The sequence below is a fragment of the Ambystoma mexicanum genome, chromosome 4p, assembly GCF_040938575.1.
Source record: "Ambystoma mexicanum isolate Mex_15411 chromosome 4p, UKY_AmexF1_1, whole genome shotgun sequence".
Classification (NCBI taxonomy): Eukaryota; Metazoa; Chordata; class Amphibia; order Caudata; family Ambystomatidae; genus Ambystoma; species Ambystoma mexicanum.
In genome coordinates this window covers 1234457745-1234479571 of record NC_090927.1, presented here as the reverse complement: position 1 = coordinate 1234479571, position 21827 = coordinate 1234457745, and the positions used below count along the sequence as shown (strand labels likewise).

The 21827-nt window shown below is 49.3% G+C and overlaps 1 protein-coding gene across 5 annotated transcripts in view; it reads left to right on the top strand.

The window, feature by feature from the left end:
• Positions 1-21827, top strand: part of TTC13 (tetratricopeptide repeat domain 13) — a 1871796-nt gene that overhangs the window by 1081864 nt on the left and 768105 nt on the right. For all 5 annotated transcript variants that reach the window (XM_069606893.1, XM_069606895.1, XM_069606894.1 and 2 more), the window contains one exon: positions 8369-8499. In XM_069606893.1, coding sequence (XP_069462994.1) covers positions 8369-8499 — 131 coding nt within the window. The remainder of the gene's footprint in view (positions 1-8368; positions 8500-21827) is intronic.

The following is a 21827-nucleotide window of genomic DNA, read 5'->3' as shown; positions in this document are numbered from 1 at the left end:
CCTCTGTTAGGTGTCTCCTGCAGGAGTGCTATGTCGATTCTTTGGCGGCGCATGTATGTCATTATTCTATTTCTTTTAATGTAACTATTCAGCCCCCTGACATTCCAGGAGGCTATTTTAAGTTCCCCCAGCACAACTAAGAACTTCTATGCAACTCGTCCATCTTATACATTTCCTACTTGGATCAACTCCCCGCTAACTACTCCAACTCCCATACCCTCCCAACCCCCAACAATGGCCCAGCTCTGTACCTTGTGCTTAGGCATCCCTACTTCTCACTCCTGCCCCAGTTGATTGTCCCTAGTGCCTGTAGTGCAGCAGGCGGATACTGAACAACTAGTATCTGAAAACAAAAAAACAATCTTGGGTGAAGGACGCCTCCTTGCAGTGTGCTCCTGACTATGGAGTCTATGCTGCTAACTCCTTCAGTCTGTAGAGTTTGTGGTGCCACAGTTTCCCTTTTCTGAACGTTGTTCCTCTTTCTTCTTTGAGTCGCTTACCACTGTAATCAGTCTGCTGCTGCCACATGCTTAGGGTTAGGACAAAGTACCTTCAGCATGTGTCCCTCTCGCCCACCGCTTGGCTGTCCGCCTCAATTGGCAATTTTTCCATGTCCATCCACTTTTGTGCATCCTCTGGGGTGTCCAAGAAGATGGCCCGACCTTTGTTTGATTTTGAGCCTTGCCGGGTATAGCAGCATGTATTTTAGGTCTGCCTCTCGCAGCCTCATCTTGACCGATGTAAAGTGCAGCCTCTGTTTTTGTACTTGCAAGGTGTAGTCTGGGTATGCCGTAATTTTGACTGATGCTCTCTGTATTGTACCGCCTTTCTGGAAGTGCTCGAGGATCTTTTCCCTATCTTTTAATTTAGTATGTGGGCTATTATGGGCCGTGGTGGGGTTCCTAGCGGTGGTGTCCTCATCAGGGACCTGTGTGGTCTTTCTAATGTAAAACCCTGAGTTAGTTTGCCTTGGCCAATTTCTTGCAGCAACATGGTCTCCACGAAATTAGTAGGGTTTGCTCCTTCTTCACCTTCAGCGAGTCCAATGATTCTAACGTTGTTGCGTCTGGACTGCTCTTCTGCGTCCTTGACTCTTCCGTCTAGGTTCATCATTCTTTGCAGCAGTATCGTTAAATCTTTTGAGGTGTCCTTCAGGCTGGCCGCGTTTTCTGCAACTTCCATTTCGAGGGCTCCGGTGTGTTCTGTGAGTGAACGGACGTCTTGACTCAGGAGGTTCACATCTAGACTGATGGCATCCATTTTAGATTTGAAGGCGAGCTTCAAGGCTGCCATTACTGTTAGGACCTGTTGGTCCCCTTTCATTTGCTCTTGCTCTCCTTGTGGCGCTGGGGGGCCACTGACATGGTGCCATCATTTGAGCTTGCTGGTTTAGCGAATGTGTCCAACGTGGGCTGCTTGGACCTTTTTTTTTTTTTTGGAGTCTTGGATGCCATGGTTAGGTCCCCCACTACCAGTTTGTCCGCCTTTTGTTGGTGCATCAATTGCCTTGCCTCAATATTGCTGGTTGCTAGTCTGTGCCGATTGACAGCCGTTGCCTTATTTTAGGGCTACAATATTGGCCATTTGGCACACTCGGTGGGCTCTGCGGGCGGACATCACTATTAGTCACTGTTGCGTGTGTGACGTTGCAAGGTGGCCAATACACTTTCCTGTCTTGCATACAGTGTGGAGATTGGGGTTTTCCCTCTGAGTGGGCCAGCGCCTACCGGTGCATCCCCATGTGTCTGTTCGTGCTCCAGAGCACACACTACGTTACCACCTCCCACCTCAGGGGCCTCCACTGCTTGTAGGAAGGCTGGCACACGTCACATAGATAACCTTTAGTTCTGCATAGTTGGGTTTCGCATGAAAGGTTCTTCCCTTCTTTATTGAGCTACTGTCATGTGTGTTACCCCACAGATTAACACACAGTCCTCTACACATGGTTGGGCAACCTCCTTTCCCCAGGTAGCCAACTCCTGTTTGCAGCAGCCCCCACTCCTGTGAGTTACTTGATTAGTCTGGTGATTATTCTGTGATCCAGGCCGTTTGTTGCTGAGTATTTCTGTATTGGGTTAAATTTGTTAACCCTGGTACATGTGCCATTTACATACTGCCTAGCATCCAGGCCGTGCCTGCCAGGATGTTGGGTTGCACTGGTGGATCCTGCGCGCTCTAGCAACCTTTTGGATCGCAACTGTCCGAACTTGCTACTTCCCCATCTCCAATATTGTTACGCGATCAGCATATTCTTCAATTATTACTATTCGCTCCTGTCTTGGAGGGGAGGATGTGGGGGTGGCCAGATGCCATGGCCCGGTGCCGGTACAGACGCAGCTGGGGTGCAGTATGGTAACTGGAGCATACCCTGCGGCGGGCGCTATCTTTGCGCTTTCCATTGATCCCCCAGTTGGGTGCCTCTAGAGCTACGGCTGGCCCTCCCCGACTCACCGCTGTGTTCTGCGGTACCTCCGGCAGTCCCGATCTCGTTGAGATGTTGTCCGCTGCACTTCGCATGTCTCGTTGGGCTCTTCCGCCTTCTCACTCGCGGTGCAGCAAAACGATGAGGAAGGGCCACGGGCGGGGCAGGACTTGTAGAGGAGCAATGTACCCTGATTGGACAGGAGCAGTGCACTCAGGACTACCAGGAAGAGAAGGACATTGGATTGTAGTTTTGTCCCTCTTTTTTTTTTGTTTTCTTGTTTTGATTTCAGTGGTTCCTGATGTTAAGAAAAATAATAATAATAAAAAAAATAAGTAAGTTACATAGTTTTCAAAGGCTGCTATTGCGACGGCCGAAAATGCAGACTTTTCTTTTTTTTAACCCTTAACACCACATATATATGCGGGAGGAGACCACCCACAGGTCCCCCCATATTAATATTATATTCTATACCCCTCCACATATATATGTGGTGTAAGGGGGGGGTAAAATAAAAAGTCGGCATTTTTGGCCGTCGCAATTGTCAGGTCGACATTTTGGTACGATTTCCTGCAGAGAGTAACTAATAAAAGAACTTAAAGATAATACTCGTCTCCGGTCTTCACATAGAATTAGAAAACCATACTCCATTTATGGAAGTAGCCTTTTTTATGGTCGCCATCGTAGCAACACGCAGGAACGGTGCACACATGGAGGAAAAGGTCTGTGGCCGAAATGTATATCTATTGTTTTGAAAAGGACGTTTAGTTTGAACCATTTTTGTAGCCAATACGTTCTCAAAATGTCAGCCAGGTTTCACTAGAGTTTGAGAGATAAAATGACCCACTAGTTCTCCTGCCCCTTTTTAGAATGTAGATTTATATGCAGCAACACAATGATTAGAGTAGAGTATGTTAAAATCAGTGGTGTATGTATAATTAGAACGGTAGAATATGAAGGAATAAAGGGAGGGATAATGTTCTAATTATACATACCAAAAACAAAGAGGTGATGGCTGGAAGGTTTAGAATTATTCTTAACCACTGGCAATGCTCTGGGCAACCCTCCAGACCACCGTTCTTCGCCTGCCAAGCCATTACAGAAGGGAAAGACCACATGCAAATCAGGCATGGTCCCACCCCAAAAGGGGCAGTCCAGCCCGAACTGCTAGGCCACATCCCTTCTGCACGAGACCACAAGCATCCCCAAACATGTTTCGCCCTTGTTGGGGCTCATCAGTGAGGAGTAGCTTGGGTCTCTAGGCCCAGCAGGCACGGGACCCACGTCTGGGCATACCCGTCCCACTCGGGGTGACATAGCAAAAACAAAGAGGTGATGGCTGGAAGGTTTAGAATTATTCTTAACCACTGGCAATGCTCTGGGCAACCCTCCAGACCACCGTTCTTCGCCTGCCAAGCCATTACAGAAGGGAAAGACCACATGCAAATCAGGCATGGTCCCACCCCAAAAGGGGCAGTCCAGCCCGAACTGCTAGGCCACATCCCTTCTGCACGAGACCACAAGCATCCCCAAACATGTTTCGCCCTTGTTGGGGCTCATCAGTGAGGAGTAGCTTGGGTCTCTAGGCCCAGCAGGCACGGGACCCACGTCTGGGCATACCCGTCCCACTCGGGGTGACATAGCAAAAACAAAGAGGTGATGGCTGGAAGGTTTAGAATTATTCTTAACCACTGGCAATGCTCTGGGCAACCCTCCAGACCACCGTTCTTCGCCTGCCAAGCCATTACAGAAGGGAAAGACCACATGCAAATCAGGCATGGTCCCACCCCAAAAGGGGCAGTCCAGCCCGAACTGCTAGGCCACATCCCTTCTGCACGAGACCACAAGCATCCCCAAACATGTTTCGCCCTTGTTGGGGCTCATCAGTCAGGAGTAGCTTGGGTCTCTAGGCCCAGCAGGCACGGGACCCACGTCTGGGCATACCCGTCCCACTCGGGGTGACATAGCAAAAACAAAGAGGTGATGGCTGGAAGGTTTAGAATTATTCTTAACCACTGGCAATGCTCTGGGCAACCCTCCAGACCACCGTTCTTCGCCTGCCAAGCCATTACAGAAGGGAAAGACCACATGCAAATCAGGCATGGTCCCACCCCAAAAGGGGCAGTCCAGCCCGAACTGCTAGGCCACATCCCTTCTGCACGAGACCACAAGCATCCCCAAACATGTTTCGCCCTTGTTGGGGCTCATCAGTGAGGAGTAGCTTGGGTCTCTAGGCCCAGCAGGCACGGGACCCACGTCTGGGCATACCCGTCCCACTCGGGGTGACATAGCAAAAACAAAGAGGTGATGGCTGGAAGGTTTAGAATTATTCTTAGCCACTGGCAATGCTCTGGGCAACCCTCCAGACCACCGTTCTTCGCCTGCCAAGCCATTACAGAAGGGAAAGACCACATGCAAATCAGGCATGGTCCCACCCCAAAAGGGGCAGTCCAGCCCGAACTGCTAGGCCACATCCCTTCTGCACGAGACCACAAGCATCCCCAAACATGTTTCGCCCTTGTTGGGGCTCATCAGTGAGGAGTAGCTTGGGTCTCTAGGCCCAGCAGGCACGGGACCCACGTCTGGGCATACCCGTCCCACTCGGGGTGACATAGCAAAAACAAAGAGGTGATGGCTGGAAGGTTTAGAATTATTCTTAACCACTGGCAATGCTCTGGGCAACCCTCCAGACCACCGTTCTTCGCCTGCCAAGCCATTACAGAAGGGAAAGACCACATGCAAATCAGGCATGGTCCCACCCCAAAAGGGGCAGTCCAGCCCGAACTGCTAGGCCACATCCCTTCTGCACGAGACCACAAGCATCCCCAAACATGTTTCGCCCTTGTTGGGGCTCATCAGTGAGGAGTAGCTTGGGTCTCTAGGCCCAGCAGGCACGGGACCCACGTCTGGGCATACCCGTCCCACTCGGGGTGACATAGCAAAAACAAAGAGGTGATGGCTGGAAGGTTTAGAATTATTCTTAACCACTGGCAATGCTCTGGGCAACCCTCCAGACCACCGTTCTTCGCCTGCCAAGCCATTACAGAAGGGAAAGACCACATGCAAATCAGGCATGGTCCCACCCCAAAAGGGGCAGTCCAGCCCGTGGTTATGATTAATTCAAAACCTTCCAGCCATCACCTTTCTGTTTTGCTAAAGTCACCCCGAGTGGGACGGGTATACCCAGACGTGGGTCCCGAGTCTGCCGGGCCTAGAGACCCAAGCTACTCCTCACTGATGACGCCCAACAAGGCTGAAACATGTCTGGGGATGCTTGTGGTCTCGTGCAGAAGGGATGTGACCTAGCAGTTCGGGCTGGACTGCCCCTTTTGGGGTAGGACCAAGCCTGATTTGCATATGGTTTTTCCCCTTCTGTAATGGCTTGGCAGGCTGAAAAACGATGGTCTGGAGGGTTGCCCAGAGCTTTGCCCGTGGTTATGATTAATTCAAAACCTTCCAGCCATCACCTTTCTGTTTTGCTAAAGTCACCCCGAGTGGGACGGGTATACCCAGACGTGGGTCCCGAGTCTGCCGGGCCTAGAGACCCAAGCTACTCCTCACTGATGACGCCCAACAAGGCTGAAACATGTCTGGGGATGCTTGTGGTCTCGTGCAGAAGGGATGTGACCTAGCAGTTCGGGCTGGACTGCCCCTTTTGGGGTAGGACCAAGCCTGATTTGCATATGGTTTTTCCCCTTCTGTAATGGCTTGGCAGGCTGAAAAACGATGGTCTGGAGGGTTGCCCAGAGCTTTGCCCGTGGTTATGATTAATTCAAAACCTTCCAGCCATCACCTTTCTGTTTTGCTAAAGTCACCCCGAGTGGGACGGGTATACCCAGACGTGGGTCCCGAGTCTGCCGGGCCTAGAGACCCAAGCTACTCCTCACTGATGACGCCCAACAAGGCTGAAACATGTCTGGGGATGCTTGTGGTCTCGTGCAGAAGGGATGTGACCTAGCAGTTCGGGCTGGACTGCCCCTTTTGGGGTAGGACCAAGCCTGATTTGCATATGGTTTTTCCCCTTCTGTAATGGCTTGGCAGGCTGAAAAACGATGGTCTGGAGGGTTGCCCAGAGCTTTGCCCGTGGTTATGATTAATTCAAAACCTTCCAGCCATCACCTTTCTGTTTTGCTAAAGTCACCCCGAGTGGGACGGGTATACCCAGACGTGGGTCCCGAGTCTGCCGGGCCTAGAGACCCAAGCTACTCCTCACTGATGACGCCCAACAAGGCTGAAACATGTCTGGGGATGCTTGTGGTCTCGTGCAGAAGGGATGTGACCTAGCAGTTCGGGCTGGACTTCCCCTTTTGGGGTAGGACCAAGCCTGATTTGCATATGGTTTTTCCCCTTCTGTAATGGCTTGGCAGGCTGAAAAACGATCGTCTGGAGGGTTGCCCAGAGCTTTGCCCGTGGTTATGATTAATTCAAAACCTTCCAGCCATCACCTTTCTGTTTTGCTAAAGTCACCCCGAGTGGGACGGGTATACCCAGACGTGGGTCCCGAGTCTGCCGGGCCTAGAGACCCAAGCTACTCCTCACTGATGACGCCCAACAAGGCTGAAACATGTCTGGGGATGCTTGTGGTCTCGTGCAGAAGGGATGTGACCTAGCAGTTCGGGCTGGACTGCCCCTTTTGGGGTAGGACCAAGCCTGATTTGCATATGGTTTTTCCCCTTCTGTAATGGCTTGGCAGGCTGAAAAACGATGGTCTGGAGGGTTGCCCAGAGCTTTGCCCGTGGTTATGATTAATTCAAAACCTTCCAGCCATCACCTTTCTGTTTTGCTAAAGTCACCCCGAGTGGGACGGGTATACCCAGACGTGGGTCCCGAGTCTGCCGGGCCTAGAGACCCAAGCTACTCCTCACTGATGACGCCCAACAAGGCTGAAACATGTCTGGGGATGCTTGTGGTCTCGTGCAGAAGGGATGTGACCTAGCAGTTCGGGCTGGACTGCCCCTTTTGGGGTAGGACCAAGCCTGATTTGCATATGGTTTTTCCCCTTCTGTAATGGCTTGGCAGGCTGAAAAACGATGGTCTGGAGGGTTGCCCAGAGCTTTGCCCGTGGTTATGATTAATTCAAAACCTTCCAGCCATCACCTTTCTGTTTTGCTAATTATACATACACCACCAACTTAACATACTCTACTCTAATCATTGTGTTGCTGGATATAAATCTACATTCTAAAAGGGGCAGGAGAACTAGTGGGTCATTTTATCTCCCATCCTTCCTGTTTAAGATCGAGGAGTGTTTAAAAAAATGACTAACTGGGTTGAAAGAGGGTGAGGAGGAAGAAGGCGGGGAATGGGTTTATCGTACACTAGGATATGGTGTGGGACTTTTTAAGTGGACAATGTATGAAAGGGGATTCCCCCTATGAAATGTTTTTTTGTTTTTAAAAAAAATGTGATTTCACATTTCCACAAATCATGAGAATATTTTGAAAAGCAGACAATCATCGCCTGACATCATTTGAACATGTTACATTTGAAGTAGGGTGATAGTGGTTTTTAAAACTGATTTGCCTTTCTTGCTAAAACATATTTGATTTAAATTGTGAATTCTTTGTTTTCATATCCTGAACGTACTGTTGATGCTAATAAGTTGTTTGCATTATTTTTATGGGTAGGTCCAGTGCTTTCAGATTGACAAGAGAACTAGGAATCGGATGAACAAAATATTCTATTTCAAAGCAAGGCAAAGCAATGCCTGAATGACTAGACACGTCTGCTAAAATTGGTGATGTGAACGGTTCTGCTCGTTTCAGTGATATTAGGGCCTCATCAAAATAGAGCAGGTTATTAAAGTTGAGAGACTAAAAACTTTAGCATTCTGAGATGTTCTCCATCACATCTCTGGCTAGTTTTAGCATCTGACAATCATTATACTTATTATACTCCTACTGTTCAAACTTTGCAATAGTTTGATATAATTCTTTTTTTTTTCAGGGATGTGCTTCACCAGAACTTTGAGAGCTATAAGCCTGAAGTGCAGGAGCTGGTATGTGTGGCTGACCGCCAAGGTGCACTAATGGAATATGAAACACCTGGTTTCCTTCCAAACAGAAGAATACAGCGAGGTAGGTACACTATAGCATAAAATGTGCTGATTGCCGATGTTGCCATTGGTGATGTCATATTTGGGGCACAACCTTAAAACTACCAGCACAATAATAAGCATCCCCTACCTACTGCCGTCCCCTTTGCTAAAAATCTTCAGTTAATCTTTGGCAAGCTTATCACTTTCTTCCAATTTCAAGTCCTTACAAGAAAATCAAACGTCCACTTATGTGCGTTGTGTGGTTTCTTACATCTACCAGTATCTTAACACGGTTGTGGGTTGCCTGTATCAAGGAATTGAAAGGGGTGAAGATATTGCAGTGCCAGTCTGCTTCCAGCATGGCTACATGTGATTTGAACTAATGAAAAAATAACGAATGACATTTTAAAGAAGAAAAAAAAGTCAAACTTATTTGTCATTCATTTTTTCCCATTAAAATCACTGCATACCTCCAACACCTGCTCATTATTGAATGTTCTAATTGGAATGTTTTCAGGAGAATTCTGCAGGCACTTATTGAAAAAGTGATAGCAGTTGGTCCTGGCGCTTTCGCGTACAAACAGCTGTTTAATGCGGAGCCTTATCTGTTTGTAGTCTTGTACAACACATTTTGAACTGACTTGGTCTTTGGCTCTCTTTTGCGAGGTTTGGATAGCTACAGCAGTTCTAGCAAAGAGTTTCCGTAGCCTTCTGCAACATAAAAGGCTCTTTGAAGACCATTATTTTGGGTAGAGTCAACTACATTGAATTTGCAAGCATGGAACTGTGCCTCTGGTGAGAAGCCCTGAGCATTTTGCTTTTCCCTGCTGAGTTACCAAATTTGTCTTTGATCATTCGACCCCCATGTTTTTATCTGGGACACAACTTGTGATGTTCCCCCTGAAGAAGCTCCAAGTCTCTCAAGAATAAGGTGTCATTAGGACACATTGCTCCCTGTGTACACACTGTGCTGTTTGGTGGATGAGATTTTCTTGTTTGGAATACTAGTCTGAGTCAGTTTGCTGTATCCTGTGGGATATTGTAGAGGGGCACCTGTGTTAAAATCTACTATAGTCACACAGATAATCTTTGTTCCTGTCAATTAATGGGACATAGATGTTGCCATATAAGGTCATGGTTTTTCATGGCTCAAAAAAGAGGCCTTCAGAGTGAGACATAAGATCATCAAAACAGAAATTCACTTCAACACCTTTATTTACAAATAACAAGATGAATTAAAGCTTATTGGGACTAGTGTTTCAACTACTCTCAATAAGGATAGATATGCTCAATAAGGATGGGTTTACTCAAGGTACAGGGGCCCTTCTACAGAACCACAAATTCTTTCAGAATTCTTTCATCTGATACATTCTCAGGGTTATAACACTCTGCCCTCTTCTAATGGATTGTGTCCTCACATGGATTTCTCATCTTATATGTATGTTTTCCTGCTTTGCAGCTCTATGAAGCTTTTTCCCGCTTGTGATAGTTATGCGCGCCAGTCGCAGTAAAGTCATTGTCTGTGTGACCATACATAATGTTGATGTGGGTACAAATAGCATGCTGCCTGGAAACTTCACTTAAGAAATCTCTGCTGCATGTATTTTTGTTCTAAATTCTTTCGAATTTTTAGTAGACTTTTCCAGCACGTCTATTCTGAAACTCTCCGGTTTCGAAAAGTGCTGTGATTGCGGTGCAAAAATGTTGCTTACCGATCCTCACAGGATTTTTCTTTGGTGCTTCGGTACCAACCACGTAGTGGCAGTGGCTCATCAGGTTATGAAACCAAAGGTCTTAAAGGAGAGCACTTCCAAACTGTCCCTAGCACAATCATCTTCAAAGTCTCCAAGTATGATGCCATCGAAGATCCGACCCGATTAAAAAAAAAAAAAAAAAGCTCTGTGGCCAAAAAAAAGCCAGAGAAGGAAAGAAAACAGTAGAAAAAAACTATGTAACAGATCCCACTTGAGAGGAACTCGCATCGTCGTTCTTCCTTGTTGTAGAGAAGAAGGCATTCGTCAACGGACTCATCCCCAGAGACACAGGTACGGTTTCCATCTAAATTCACCCCAGTGGAAAAGTGGAAAGAGTTTTGCATCAAGATGATGCAGGTCTTCAAGAAAGCAGGCTCCCTGTTCTCTTCTCCTCCTCCGCGCCTGACAATGCCAGCAGGGACTCGACTCACCAACCATCCTGCAGGAGCTTTCCTCTCTTGGGTGCCAAAGACTTTGCACCTATTCAGGAAAAAAACAGAGGGTGGTACCCCCATGATTCTTTGGTCCAAAAGAAAGACTGAGGTCTGCGACCCATCTTGGACCTGAGGCACTTGAAGTTCAAGATGGTAACACTCTCGCAGATCAGATCCTAGAAATTCAGGATTGGGTGTTGTCACTCGACCTACAGGTCGCTTTCTTCCTTGTGCTGATCCATCAAAAGCACAGGAAGTACCTGAGGTTCATCATATGCAAAACTCGGTACCAGTTTCGAGTTCTGCCTTTCAGGCTTACCTCCTCCCTGAGTGTCTCCACCAAACTGCCAAAGGTCGTGGCAGCCAGTCTCAGGAAGTGGGTGGGGGGTTCACGTCTTTCCCTACCTGGATGATTGGATAATCAGGGCATGATCCCCGGATCAAGCCCTGGATCATCTGTCGCACCTGCAACCTCCTCCACAAGCTGGGATTCTCGCTCAATTTAAAGAAGTCTCAGCTGACATCTTCTCAAATGCTCGAATTCATCATAGCGGTCCCGGATTCTCCCTCGTGCAAGGATTTCCCTCCTGAGGATAGGTGTGAAGAATCTGATAGGATTCTCCCCAGAAACTTAGTTTGTGACCCTCCTCATGTGGCCAGGGAAAGGCAGACGCTTCCTGATCCCGACACTGGGAGTGGTGTACTGTGGGAGGATAACATGAGGGACAGGAACAGACCAGGAAGACTTGGATAAACCCTTTTTAACTTTTCTTGTAATCCCACCCTTTTGATTGATTTTTGCCAATCTAAAGAAGTGGAAAAAACTAATTTTGTTGAAACAAACCACATAATCCTAGATCGACTGAGACGAGGAAGAGAGCTGAAGAGGAATGTAGATGTAGTAAGCGGGCAATTAAGTCTAATAGCCATTATAGGAGTCAGGCAATTGAGACTGATGGCTCACACCTGAAGCCATTTGTCAAACATGTGGGGCATAAAAGGCCCCAGCAGGAAAGAAGAGGAGAAAGGCTCTCGGGCAAGAGTTGGAAGGCTGACAGTAGTAGTAGAAGAGAAGCACGAGGCTGGCAATTCAAGGGGAAGTGGGAGCACTGAAAGGAAGCCCGAACGTAGAGTCAGCAGATTTCACCTGCAAGTTCTTGAGAAGGTCCTGTATTCTCAAAACTTGTATTGCAGAGGCTGTGCAGAGGAAGATGTGCTGGAAGTGGAGTTTTTCCCATGTAAGCCAAGTTGCTGTGATTGCAGAGCTGTCACCGTGCAGCAACCCAAGGCCAGAGGCAGAAGGTAAGCTGAAGGTTTATGGAGTGAAAGCCTACCAAATTAAGGTGGCTGGAGAAGAGACAACCGTCCTGGAGAAGGGTGTGGGTCCCAAGTAGCCCGAAGTAGTAGCAGAGGTCGAGAAAGTCAGGGAAGCTGAGCAATCCACAACTACAGTGTTCCTGAAGCCGGGTGAGTGATGCATGGCGTTCAGATTCACTCAAGCCTTGCCAGATACTTTAACCAGCTTCTAAGTGGGTCGCGTAGAGTTGAAAGCGAGTAAAAGTTGATAGTTAATTCTATACTGACTATTAACAATCGAAATGTAACACACACGGTTATTTTCAATGCTGCAGTGTTTGCATGAGAATACAATCTATTACATCCATTGTTGAGCTCTTTCACATTAGCAGAGTTGTCACGTGTCCTTAATTGTATAGGTGGAACACTTACCGACTCCTGCCGAAAACCTGACATTAAAGTTTTACAAGAGTTACAGTTGAAACTACATCAAAGAACGGTCAGGTGTGACTAATTGTGGTCCCAGAGGGAAGTTGCCTCCTTGTTACTACACAGGAATACAATTTCAGTGAATACTTTAAGTTTAAAATTAAAAATCTACTTTAAAGCGTGTTTGTGTGTGCCTAATTATGCGTTCACTTTGAAGACTGAACCTTGTATAATACAGAATTGACATTCTTTATTTTGAGAAGTTATTATACTGAAGAGAAAAAGCAAAAGCCAAGCGGCGATCCCTTTGCATAGTGAAACAAAAAGTATTTAAACCCCTCCACCTAATCTGTGAAGTTGTCAACTTTCCAGAAGCCTCAGATAGAAGTGTGGCATTGTTACCTGAAGCTGAAAGAGTGGCAATACTTCTTCTGGGTAATTACTTGGTCAGAAGAGGTGTGAGAAAGCTGGAGAAGGCGATCTGGGTGCTTGTAAAAAATGTCCAGAAGATAACCTGTAATGCTAAAAGACTGCTGGAGTTGAAAGGATGTAAGCCTTGTGTTCAGAGGCAGGTTAACCTTTGCGGAAGCTAGACAGACGGAAGAGGCAAACAGGCTGCCCTCTTTTAGAAAGTCATTAAGGGGAAGAGCGCCTTGCCTACCTGAAGAGGTCGAGACTCTGCTAATAATTCTGAAGTATAAAGCAGTGACAGAAATACTTAACGTTGGTGATATACAAAATTATCAGTGGATGTCACATTGGAGTGGTTTTGAAGTAGTAGCATACTGTGAAATAAAAGTAACGGTATTCATAGTAACAACAGTTGAAGAATGGTTATTAAAAGGAAGTAGCAACCCAAAGAAGCACCCTGACCAATATACCAAATGTACTGCAGAAGTCTTAACCCATACTAAAGTTGTTGTTGAAGTCATTTACCTATTCTTTTGAACTTTGGCAAATATTCTTGAAGAGACGAGACCAGGATTACCGTTGGTGCTATTTACTTTGATGGGGATCTTTTCAACCAAACCAGAGAATTGTTACCAGTGGATTGTTTGATTAACTATTGTTTTGACTTGAAGTGATAAACTGAGTTAAGACTTTTCTTTTACTTTGGCATTTTTTTTAAAACTAACATTAAAAGCCTGGGGAAAGGATTTTACCCAGGACAGGAAAAGGTCATACAAATATCTTGTGGTGTTTTATCATTTACTTTGAATGTGTGTTTAGGGTGAGGGCCAGTTTACCCATGCTAGAGATTGTTCCCTTAAGCAAGCTTTATTCTTCAGCATGGGGTCTAGCATGGATTCACATGCTCATGAATATTCCCCGTCGTCATGCTGGGAATCCTCGGTATCAGTTTTGTTTCTGATCTGTCTTTCGTAGTAGTAACCAATCACTGGTCTCTGAGTCATACTGCCCCCAGCCAATGACTGCCCTCTCCCTAAGCCGCTCCCCTGGCAGCCATCCTCAGATTTTTACCGCACAGTGTTGGGAGTCCTCGTGCTATAGCTCTCGAGCTTTTACTGCATTTTCGCGCTTTTTTCAAAGAGATTTTCTAATTTTTCTGTAAATCGAGCCTCAAGCTCCACCGTTCTACTTCCGATCAACGGGGACCCGTTTTGGAATTTCTACGCCCCTTAAGGGTGAAGTTTTCGTTGAGTTACGCCTCTTCGAGGATTCCAGAAGATCTGAGGCCTACCGTGGACATGGCCCAGGACAAGGGAAGCTCGACGGCCGGATCTAAACTGTTCAGGAACTGCTCTGGATGCGGGTTACAGAATGTTTTCAAGGAGGACGATCATTCGAGATGTCTCTACTGCCTTCATGAGGACAAGACGCACGTGGAGAAGGACTGTGCGTTCTGCAAGAACCTATCAGAACGGACCATGAGGGATCGTTGTACCCGCCTCGCCAGGTGGCTGGAGAAGGGCCCAGCAGGTGAGAAGAAGAAAAGATCAGAGCGTTCTTCTAAGTCCTGTGAGGGTGCCCTGGCGAAGGGGGCCCAACAGAAGGCTAAGCACCGCGGGCACTGGGAGCGCTGAACGGTCGGGCTCTTCGGCTGCCAGGCAGCGCGCGCCTTCCCCGGCACCATCAACCACGAGCCAACGCTCTGGTTCGGGGGAAGAGGAAATCTGAGAACACGGGTAAGCTTCTGGAGAGGCCCGGTCGATCTCGAAGAATTCGGCTGAGGGGGAGCGAGGCGGTGACCCTCCCCCCAAGGTGAAGGCCTCAAGCGCGCCAATGGTGGCAAAGGCCTTGATTCACCCGGCTAAGACCTCTATCGAGGGAGTCGCAGCAGCCCTGGCAAAGCCTGGGGAGGCTACACAAGTGGAGGCGATCTCGGGGCCCAGAGTTTCCCTGCCACCACGGAGGGAATCCTCTTTCCAGCCCATCGACAAGACCCCCGTGAAGACCCCGGCGGAAAAAGAGGGGGGGGGGTGCGGTGGCCATTACGGACACAGATTCAGCCTCTGAGGAGGAGCTGGTGGAAACCGTGAAGAACCTCAACGAGAGGTTCGAGAAGGTACAATCCCACGGGAGGGATTCCAAAGAGGTGGTTGAAGAAAGCGACGGTGGCGCCGACGAGGCCCCAGTGGAGGAGCAGCCTTCCCTCCCGTCGCAGCCATTGCCCGAGCCTCAGGACAAGTCAGCGCCCATTTTGATGGCAATCCAAACCTGATGCACGGAGATAAGGACGAGATTACCATGAACTTCGGCGGACGACCCAGAACCGGGCCTGTCGGGAAGCCCTCTGAACAAGCAGAGGAGAGTTCATCCCTCCCCGCCCTGCATGCCCCCACGACCCTTGGAGCCCTCATCCCCCTCACTGGACCCCAGGGATGACACGGCGACGGATATGACGACGGGGACGGATGACGGTGGTGACGACGGGACGGACCTTCCATCACCACTCCCTCGGGCTTTCCTGCCCGACGAAATTGGCTCCTTTCACGCCATGATCGCCAGGGCATCCGAGCTCTTCCAGCTCTGCCCCGAGGAACAGAAGGAGGGTTTCCTCTATCAACGGCGAGTGGCCAAGAGAAAGACGGTCCTCGCGGTACCGTTACTCGACGATATCTGGGACGAGGGACTTGCGATCCTGAAGAATCAGTCCACGACGCCTGCCAAGAGGGACAGGTACGAGAAAAAGTACCGGGTCCCCAACGCCGCCCCTTTGTGCCTCAGGGCTCAACCTATGCCGGATTAGGTCGTCTCAGCGGCGGCCAAGAAGAAGGCGGCGGGGGCGGCAGCCTCAAACTCTACTTCCCCACCTGACGGCGAGGGTAAGAAATTGGACGCCATGGGTCGACGGGTCATCTCGTCGGCGGCAACGACAATTAAGGCAGCCAACCCCTTAGCAATTGTGGCCCGTTACGACAAGGAGCTTTGGTACAAGATAGCTCCCCTACTGGACTTCTACCAGAGGACAAGAGGGCGGAGGCCCTGGAGATTCTGCAGGAAGGTGAGGTGGCGTTGGACCACGCCATAACGGTGCAACAGACATTGCCCACACCGGGTTTCACCAGTTAGGCAACGTTGTTTGCCTTCAACGATGAGGCTGACTCAAGGTGACAGACATCCGTCAGGACGTGCAGACCAGGGTTTTGGACATGCCGTTCGACGGCAACAACCTGTTTGGAAAAACGGTAGATGAGTCGCTGCAGGCCATCAAGGCCGACACAGAGAAGCCCCAAGCCCTGGGAGTCCTTCAGCAACGACGGCCTTTTCGGAGCACCGGAGGCAGACAGGGGGCCTCCAAGGGATCAGGCGGTGGCTCCTCTACGAACCACGAGGCGGCCCGCTCCTCGTCCCAGGAGGCTTACAGAGGTTGCGGCAAGCAAGGAGGATCTCAGCGTCGTCGCCAAGGAGGCAAGGCCGCCTCGAAGCAAGATTGAACTGGCCGTAGCATCGGGCCCCCACGGAAGCACCCCGGTGGGAGGCCAGCTGGCGAAGTTCGTCAGCGTGTTGGAGTCCATCTCCACCGACCGTTGGGTGCTGGATGCCCTGGCCCACGGGCACACTCTTGAATTACAAAAGAAGTGTCCCCGCATTCCTCCCATGGCCAGGAAGGAAAATCACGTCCCTCAACTGCTGTTAGAGGTAAAGGAGATGCTTAAGAAAGGTGCCATCGAGCTCGTCCCCAAGAGGCTCCGGAGTATACTCCATATACTTCCTCGTCAGAAAGAAGACAGGCGGTTGGCGCCCTATCCTGGACCTACGTTGGTTGAACAAATACATCAGGTTGAACAAATACATCAAGGCACAGAAGTTCAGGATGGTCACTCTCCAGCTCGTGCTGGGACAGCTGGAGGAGGGACGACTTCCTATCGTCGTTGGACTTGGAGGATGCTTTCTTCCACATCCCCATCCTAAAAGGACACCGAAAGTTCCTCAGATTTGTAGTCCAAGGACGCCACTACCAATTCAGAGCTCTACCATTCGGATTGAAGTCGGCACCGAGGGTGTTCACCAAGTGCCTAGCACCAGTGGCGGTGCGGCTGCGCCTGCAGGGGATCCACGTCTACCCCTACCTGGACGACTGGCTCATCCGTGCGAGGACAAGAGAACTCGCCGTCGATCACACAGCGAAGACCGGCCGCTTACTCACAGAGCTGGGTTTCTCCATCAATTACCTGAAATCCCATTTGGTTCCGTCGCAGGTGGCACTGTTTCTGGGAGCGAAGCTCGATACAGTGGAACGATTGGTGTCTCCGTCAGAGGAAAGGACTAAGGCCATCTTAAGCAAGGTGCAGCGCTTGCTAGCCACGGACGTGGCCAGGGTGAGATCCATCAAGTCCCTCCTCGGTATGATGTCCTCATGCATCTATCTAGTGCACCTGTGCAGGCTACGGGAGTTCCTCGACGCCCGCTGGATGCAAGCGGCGGGCAGCTTCGAAGACAAGATCCCGCTCAACTAAGTTTTCCGTCGGGCGATTCAGTGGTGGGGCACCCGTACTCACCTCACGGCAGGCACGGACTTCCAGACCCCGGCACATCAGGAGACGGTGACGACGGACGCCTCCCTGGAGGGATGGGGTGTGCACACCGGAGATCTCCACGCAAGAGGCCTTTGGCTCCCAGAGGAGAGGTCTCTCCACATCAACATCTTGGAGCTCTGTGCCGTGTTCTGGGCGCTCAAGTCGTTCCTCCCGTCCCTCAAGGGCAAGGTTGTGAGGATCTTCACCGACGACACCACCACGATGTTCTACATCCGGAAGCAGGGAGGCACCAGATCCCCAGCCCTATCCGAGGAGGCCCAGGATCTGTGGCACTGGGCTGTCGCCCCGGGGCTGTTTCTGGTTCCCTTCCATCTGACAGGAATAAAAAACACCATCGCCGACTCACTCAGCAGGGAGCTGCGCTCGTGCCACGAGTGGGAACTACACCAGGATCAAGTGGATTGGCTCTTCCAACGATGGGGCAAACTCCAGATCGACGTGTTCGCGACGGCGACAAACTTTCGCCAGCAGTTTCCCACAGCCGAGGAACATGTGCAATGCTTTCTCGTTTCCCTGGGACGGCCTGTTCCTGTATGCGTTTCCTCCGTTGCCGCTGCTGCTTCGACTCATCAGCCAGCTCAAGAGGTCCCAGTGCAGGATGATCCTCGTTGCACCAGCGTGGCCGAGACAGATCTGGTTCCTGGACCTTCTGGACCTCTCAGCGTCCCCACCAGTCAAGCTGTCGATGGACGCTGATCTTCTCTCCAGAGTGGGAGGCGCCATTCTTCATCACGACCCGGAGTCGCTGAACTTGCAGGCCTGGCTCCTGCAGCACTAGAGTTTGGAGGGTACGATATCCCGGCTGACTGCAGAGAGGTTCTTGCAAAGGCCAGGGCGTCACCAACTCTCAAGTGCTATGGACATAAGTGTCTGGTACCGTGCACAGAAGATCAACCCTCTACAGATTACGGCACCTCAAGTGCTACCATATCTACTGTCGCTGGCCAAAGCTGGACTAGCTCACGCTTCCGTCAAGATACATCTGGCAGCGATCTCCCGATACACCAGAACTGCAGGACGGCCGTACTTGTGGTCTCATCGACTGGTGAAGGAATTTATGAAGGGACTGTTCCGATCGTTTCCGCCGGTGAAGGCTCCAGCCCCGGCGTGGGAGCTCAACGTGGTGCTGACCAGGCTCATGGGGCCACCATTCGAGCCTTTGCATTCAGCTCCGTTCAAGTTCCTGTCGTGGAAGACAGTGTTCCTTGTGGCCATCACCTCCGCACGACGCGTGGGAGAGATTCAGGCACTATCCTGCAAGTCTCCATACTTGACTTTTCACGATACGAGGGTGGTGCTGAGGACGCACCCCTCTTTCATACGCAAGGTGCCGTCGGACTTCCATCTTAACGAGCCCTTGGTGTTGCCAGTTTTCGTCCCGTCGCCTTTGTTGCCGGCTCAGAGGACTTTGCACTCGCTGGATGTAGAAGAGCGCTGAAGTTCTACGTGGATTGAACAAAGAGTTTTCGGAAGACATCACAGCTGTTTGTGAACTCTGGACCTGTGAACCAAGGGAAGGCTCTCTCGAAGGCTTCCATTTCCAGATGGCTCTCCGGCTGCATCATGCACTGTCACCGGCTGGCAAACCGACCGTTGCCCGGCCGTCCGAGAGCCCATTCGGTCAGAGCGATCGCTGCTACTACGACGTTCTTGTCTGGTGTGCCCCTGCTGGACATCTGCAGGGCTGCTACGTGGAGGTCGACGCACACCTTCACAAGATTCTACTGCGTCGACCGAGATTCCAGGGAGGATTCCAGAGTCAGCCAAGCAGTGCTGCGCAACCTGTTCGCCTGAAGTTGGGCCTGGTGAGAAGGTAAGAGTTGCTTAATGTTGAGCCTTTTGCCACCTCCCGTGGTTGTGCACGTGTGTACTGCTATGTATTCCTATATTCATGAGCATGTGAATCCATGCCAGACCCCATGCTGGAGAAGGAACAAGTTACTTACCTGTAACTGTTGTTCTCCAGTATGGGTCTGGCATGAATTCACATGCGAACCCCTCCTCCTTCCCCTCTGCGGCTCTTCACTTGGTCATACTGCCACTTTACGTCCTACCAAATCTGAGGATGGCTGCCAGGGGAGAGGGTTAGGGAGAGGGCAGTCATTGGCTGGGGGCAGTATGACCCAGAGACCAGTGATTGGTTACTACTAAGAAAGACAGATCAGAAACGAGACTGATACTGATTTTTTTCTTTACCGAGGATTCCCAGCCTGATGACGGGGAATATTCATGAGCATGTGAATCCATGCCAGACCCATCCTGGAGAACAACAGTTACAGGTGAGTCACCCTTTGGGGAACCACTCAAGTGGATCTGTTTGCCTCCAGTGTGAACAGAAAGTGCAAACTTTTCTGCTCCAGGGAATTTCCCCTTGAGGAGCACTGGGGGGTGGACTAGAACTTTCGAGCTCCTGTATGAATTCCCACCTATTGCAGTCATCCCTCAAGTGATCAGTAGGCTGAAGACAATAGGAAGCAAACATGATCCTAATTGCCCCTGACTGGCCCAGGACAACGTGGTACCCAGACATGGCCATCTGTCCGTCTTCCCCGATGGCTGGACCTTCTCTCTCAGGAGAGGGGGCTGGTTCTTCACCTCAGCGTATACATGCTCAACCTGCATGCCTGGTTTCTGAAAGGCTAAGGTACAGCGATTGTGACCTTTCGGAAGACGTGATGGGGGTATTGCTTTCGGTCCAGGCAAACAACAAAAGCTCTATACCACTGCCATTGGATGAAATTCTGCAGCTTGTGCAGAGTACAGGATGTGGATCCTTTCTTATGTGACACTTCAAGAGTGTTGGCCGTCCTTCATCTGGCATTACGGGGCCTTCAGGTCACAACCAGCAAGGGCTATTTAGCTGCGCTTTCTATTTTCAAGCGCATGCCAGAATAAGGGTTGTACTTCTTGAACCCCCTGGTGGTACAATTTTCAAAAGGCCTGATTAGAACTTTTCCTCCCGCACCTTTCTCATGGATTCCCCATTTGAGCCATTACTTTCGTGCCCTTTGAGGCTACTGTCTTGGAAGTCGGCCTATTTGGCTGCCATTTCCTCAGCCAGGAGAGTTAGTGAATTGCAGGCCCCGTCCTGTAAACCACCTTTTACTGTGTTTTTCAGCAACAAGGTGACTCTTACAAGTGTGTCCCTCGTTCCTTCTGAAGTTCGGATCAGAGTTTCACCTGTCGCAGACCGAAGGGTGAATAAAGGCTTCATTTCATTTATTAAATATATAAAGCGCCTTTCGCCAAAAGCGATATTACAAAATATTCAAAAGCTGTGCAATTTACATGATGATGAAAAAACAACTAAAAACAGTAAGGGGAAGAGAAAGAGAATGTCGCTAAGTAGAAAGAAGGGAGGGAAGATGAGCTTTCAGGATAGATTGAAAAATACAAAGAGATGAAGAAGAGCAGATAGAGCGATTAAGAACATTCCAGTGTTTAGGGGCTAAGAGGGTAACCGATCAAACAGGAAGAAGCACAGGGGGGTTTGGGGACAGTGAGAAGAAGCAGATTCTATGATCAGAGAGTCCGATAGGGAGAATAGAACGAGACTAGCGAATAAAGGTGAGGCACCAAGCCATAAGTACATTTTAAAACAATAGAAAGAAAATGATAGAGAAGATGTGATCCAAAGGGAACCAGTGAAATACAGTAAAGAAGATATGATGGAGGATCAAAAAGGTAAGAAGAAGAGAAGACAAACCGAAGAATTATAAACAGTTTGGAGAAGAAGATACGAGGATTTGAAGGCCAAGAATAAAAGAGCAGTGGTCAATACGAGAAGAGACTACGCAGAACAGATGAAGTTTAGTAGCATGAAATGAGAGATGGGGGCGAGCACGACCGATGATAAAAAGGGCACAGCGACAGTAGCGAGCAATAGAAGAGATTTGCTGTTTAAAGGAAGGTGAGGGATGAAAGATAACCCCCAAATTAAATGCAAAAGAGGAAAAAGGGCAGAGGGGAAGAAGGAAAAAAGAGATGGGGGTGGAAGAGTAGACAGAATAGTTGAAGCTGGAAAAAACAGAACCTTAGAAGGATTGAGGTATAGAAAATGAGAAAACATCCAGTTTTGGACAGCAGAAAGGCAAGTTGATACAGTGGAGTGCAGAATAGAGTCAAAGGAAGAAAAAGAGGGAAGGATTTATGTATCATCTGCATACAGATGAAAGGAAAGATTAAATGAAGGAATAAGAGCAGAGAATGGGGCAGTGAGAGAAAAGGAGAGGCAAAGTACAGAACCTTGAGGGACACCGTAGAGAAGAGGAAGTGAGGAAAAGGTGTGTCCAGCCCAAGTTATAGAATAGGAACGCTGAGAAAGATAGGAGCAGAACAATTCAAGGACAGACCCATTAAACGGCAAAGAAGAAAGGGAGGAAATACGAAGTGTGATAAACCGTATCAAATGCTGCAGATAGATCGAGAGGAATAAGTATAGGAGCAAATTAG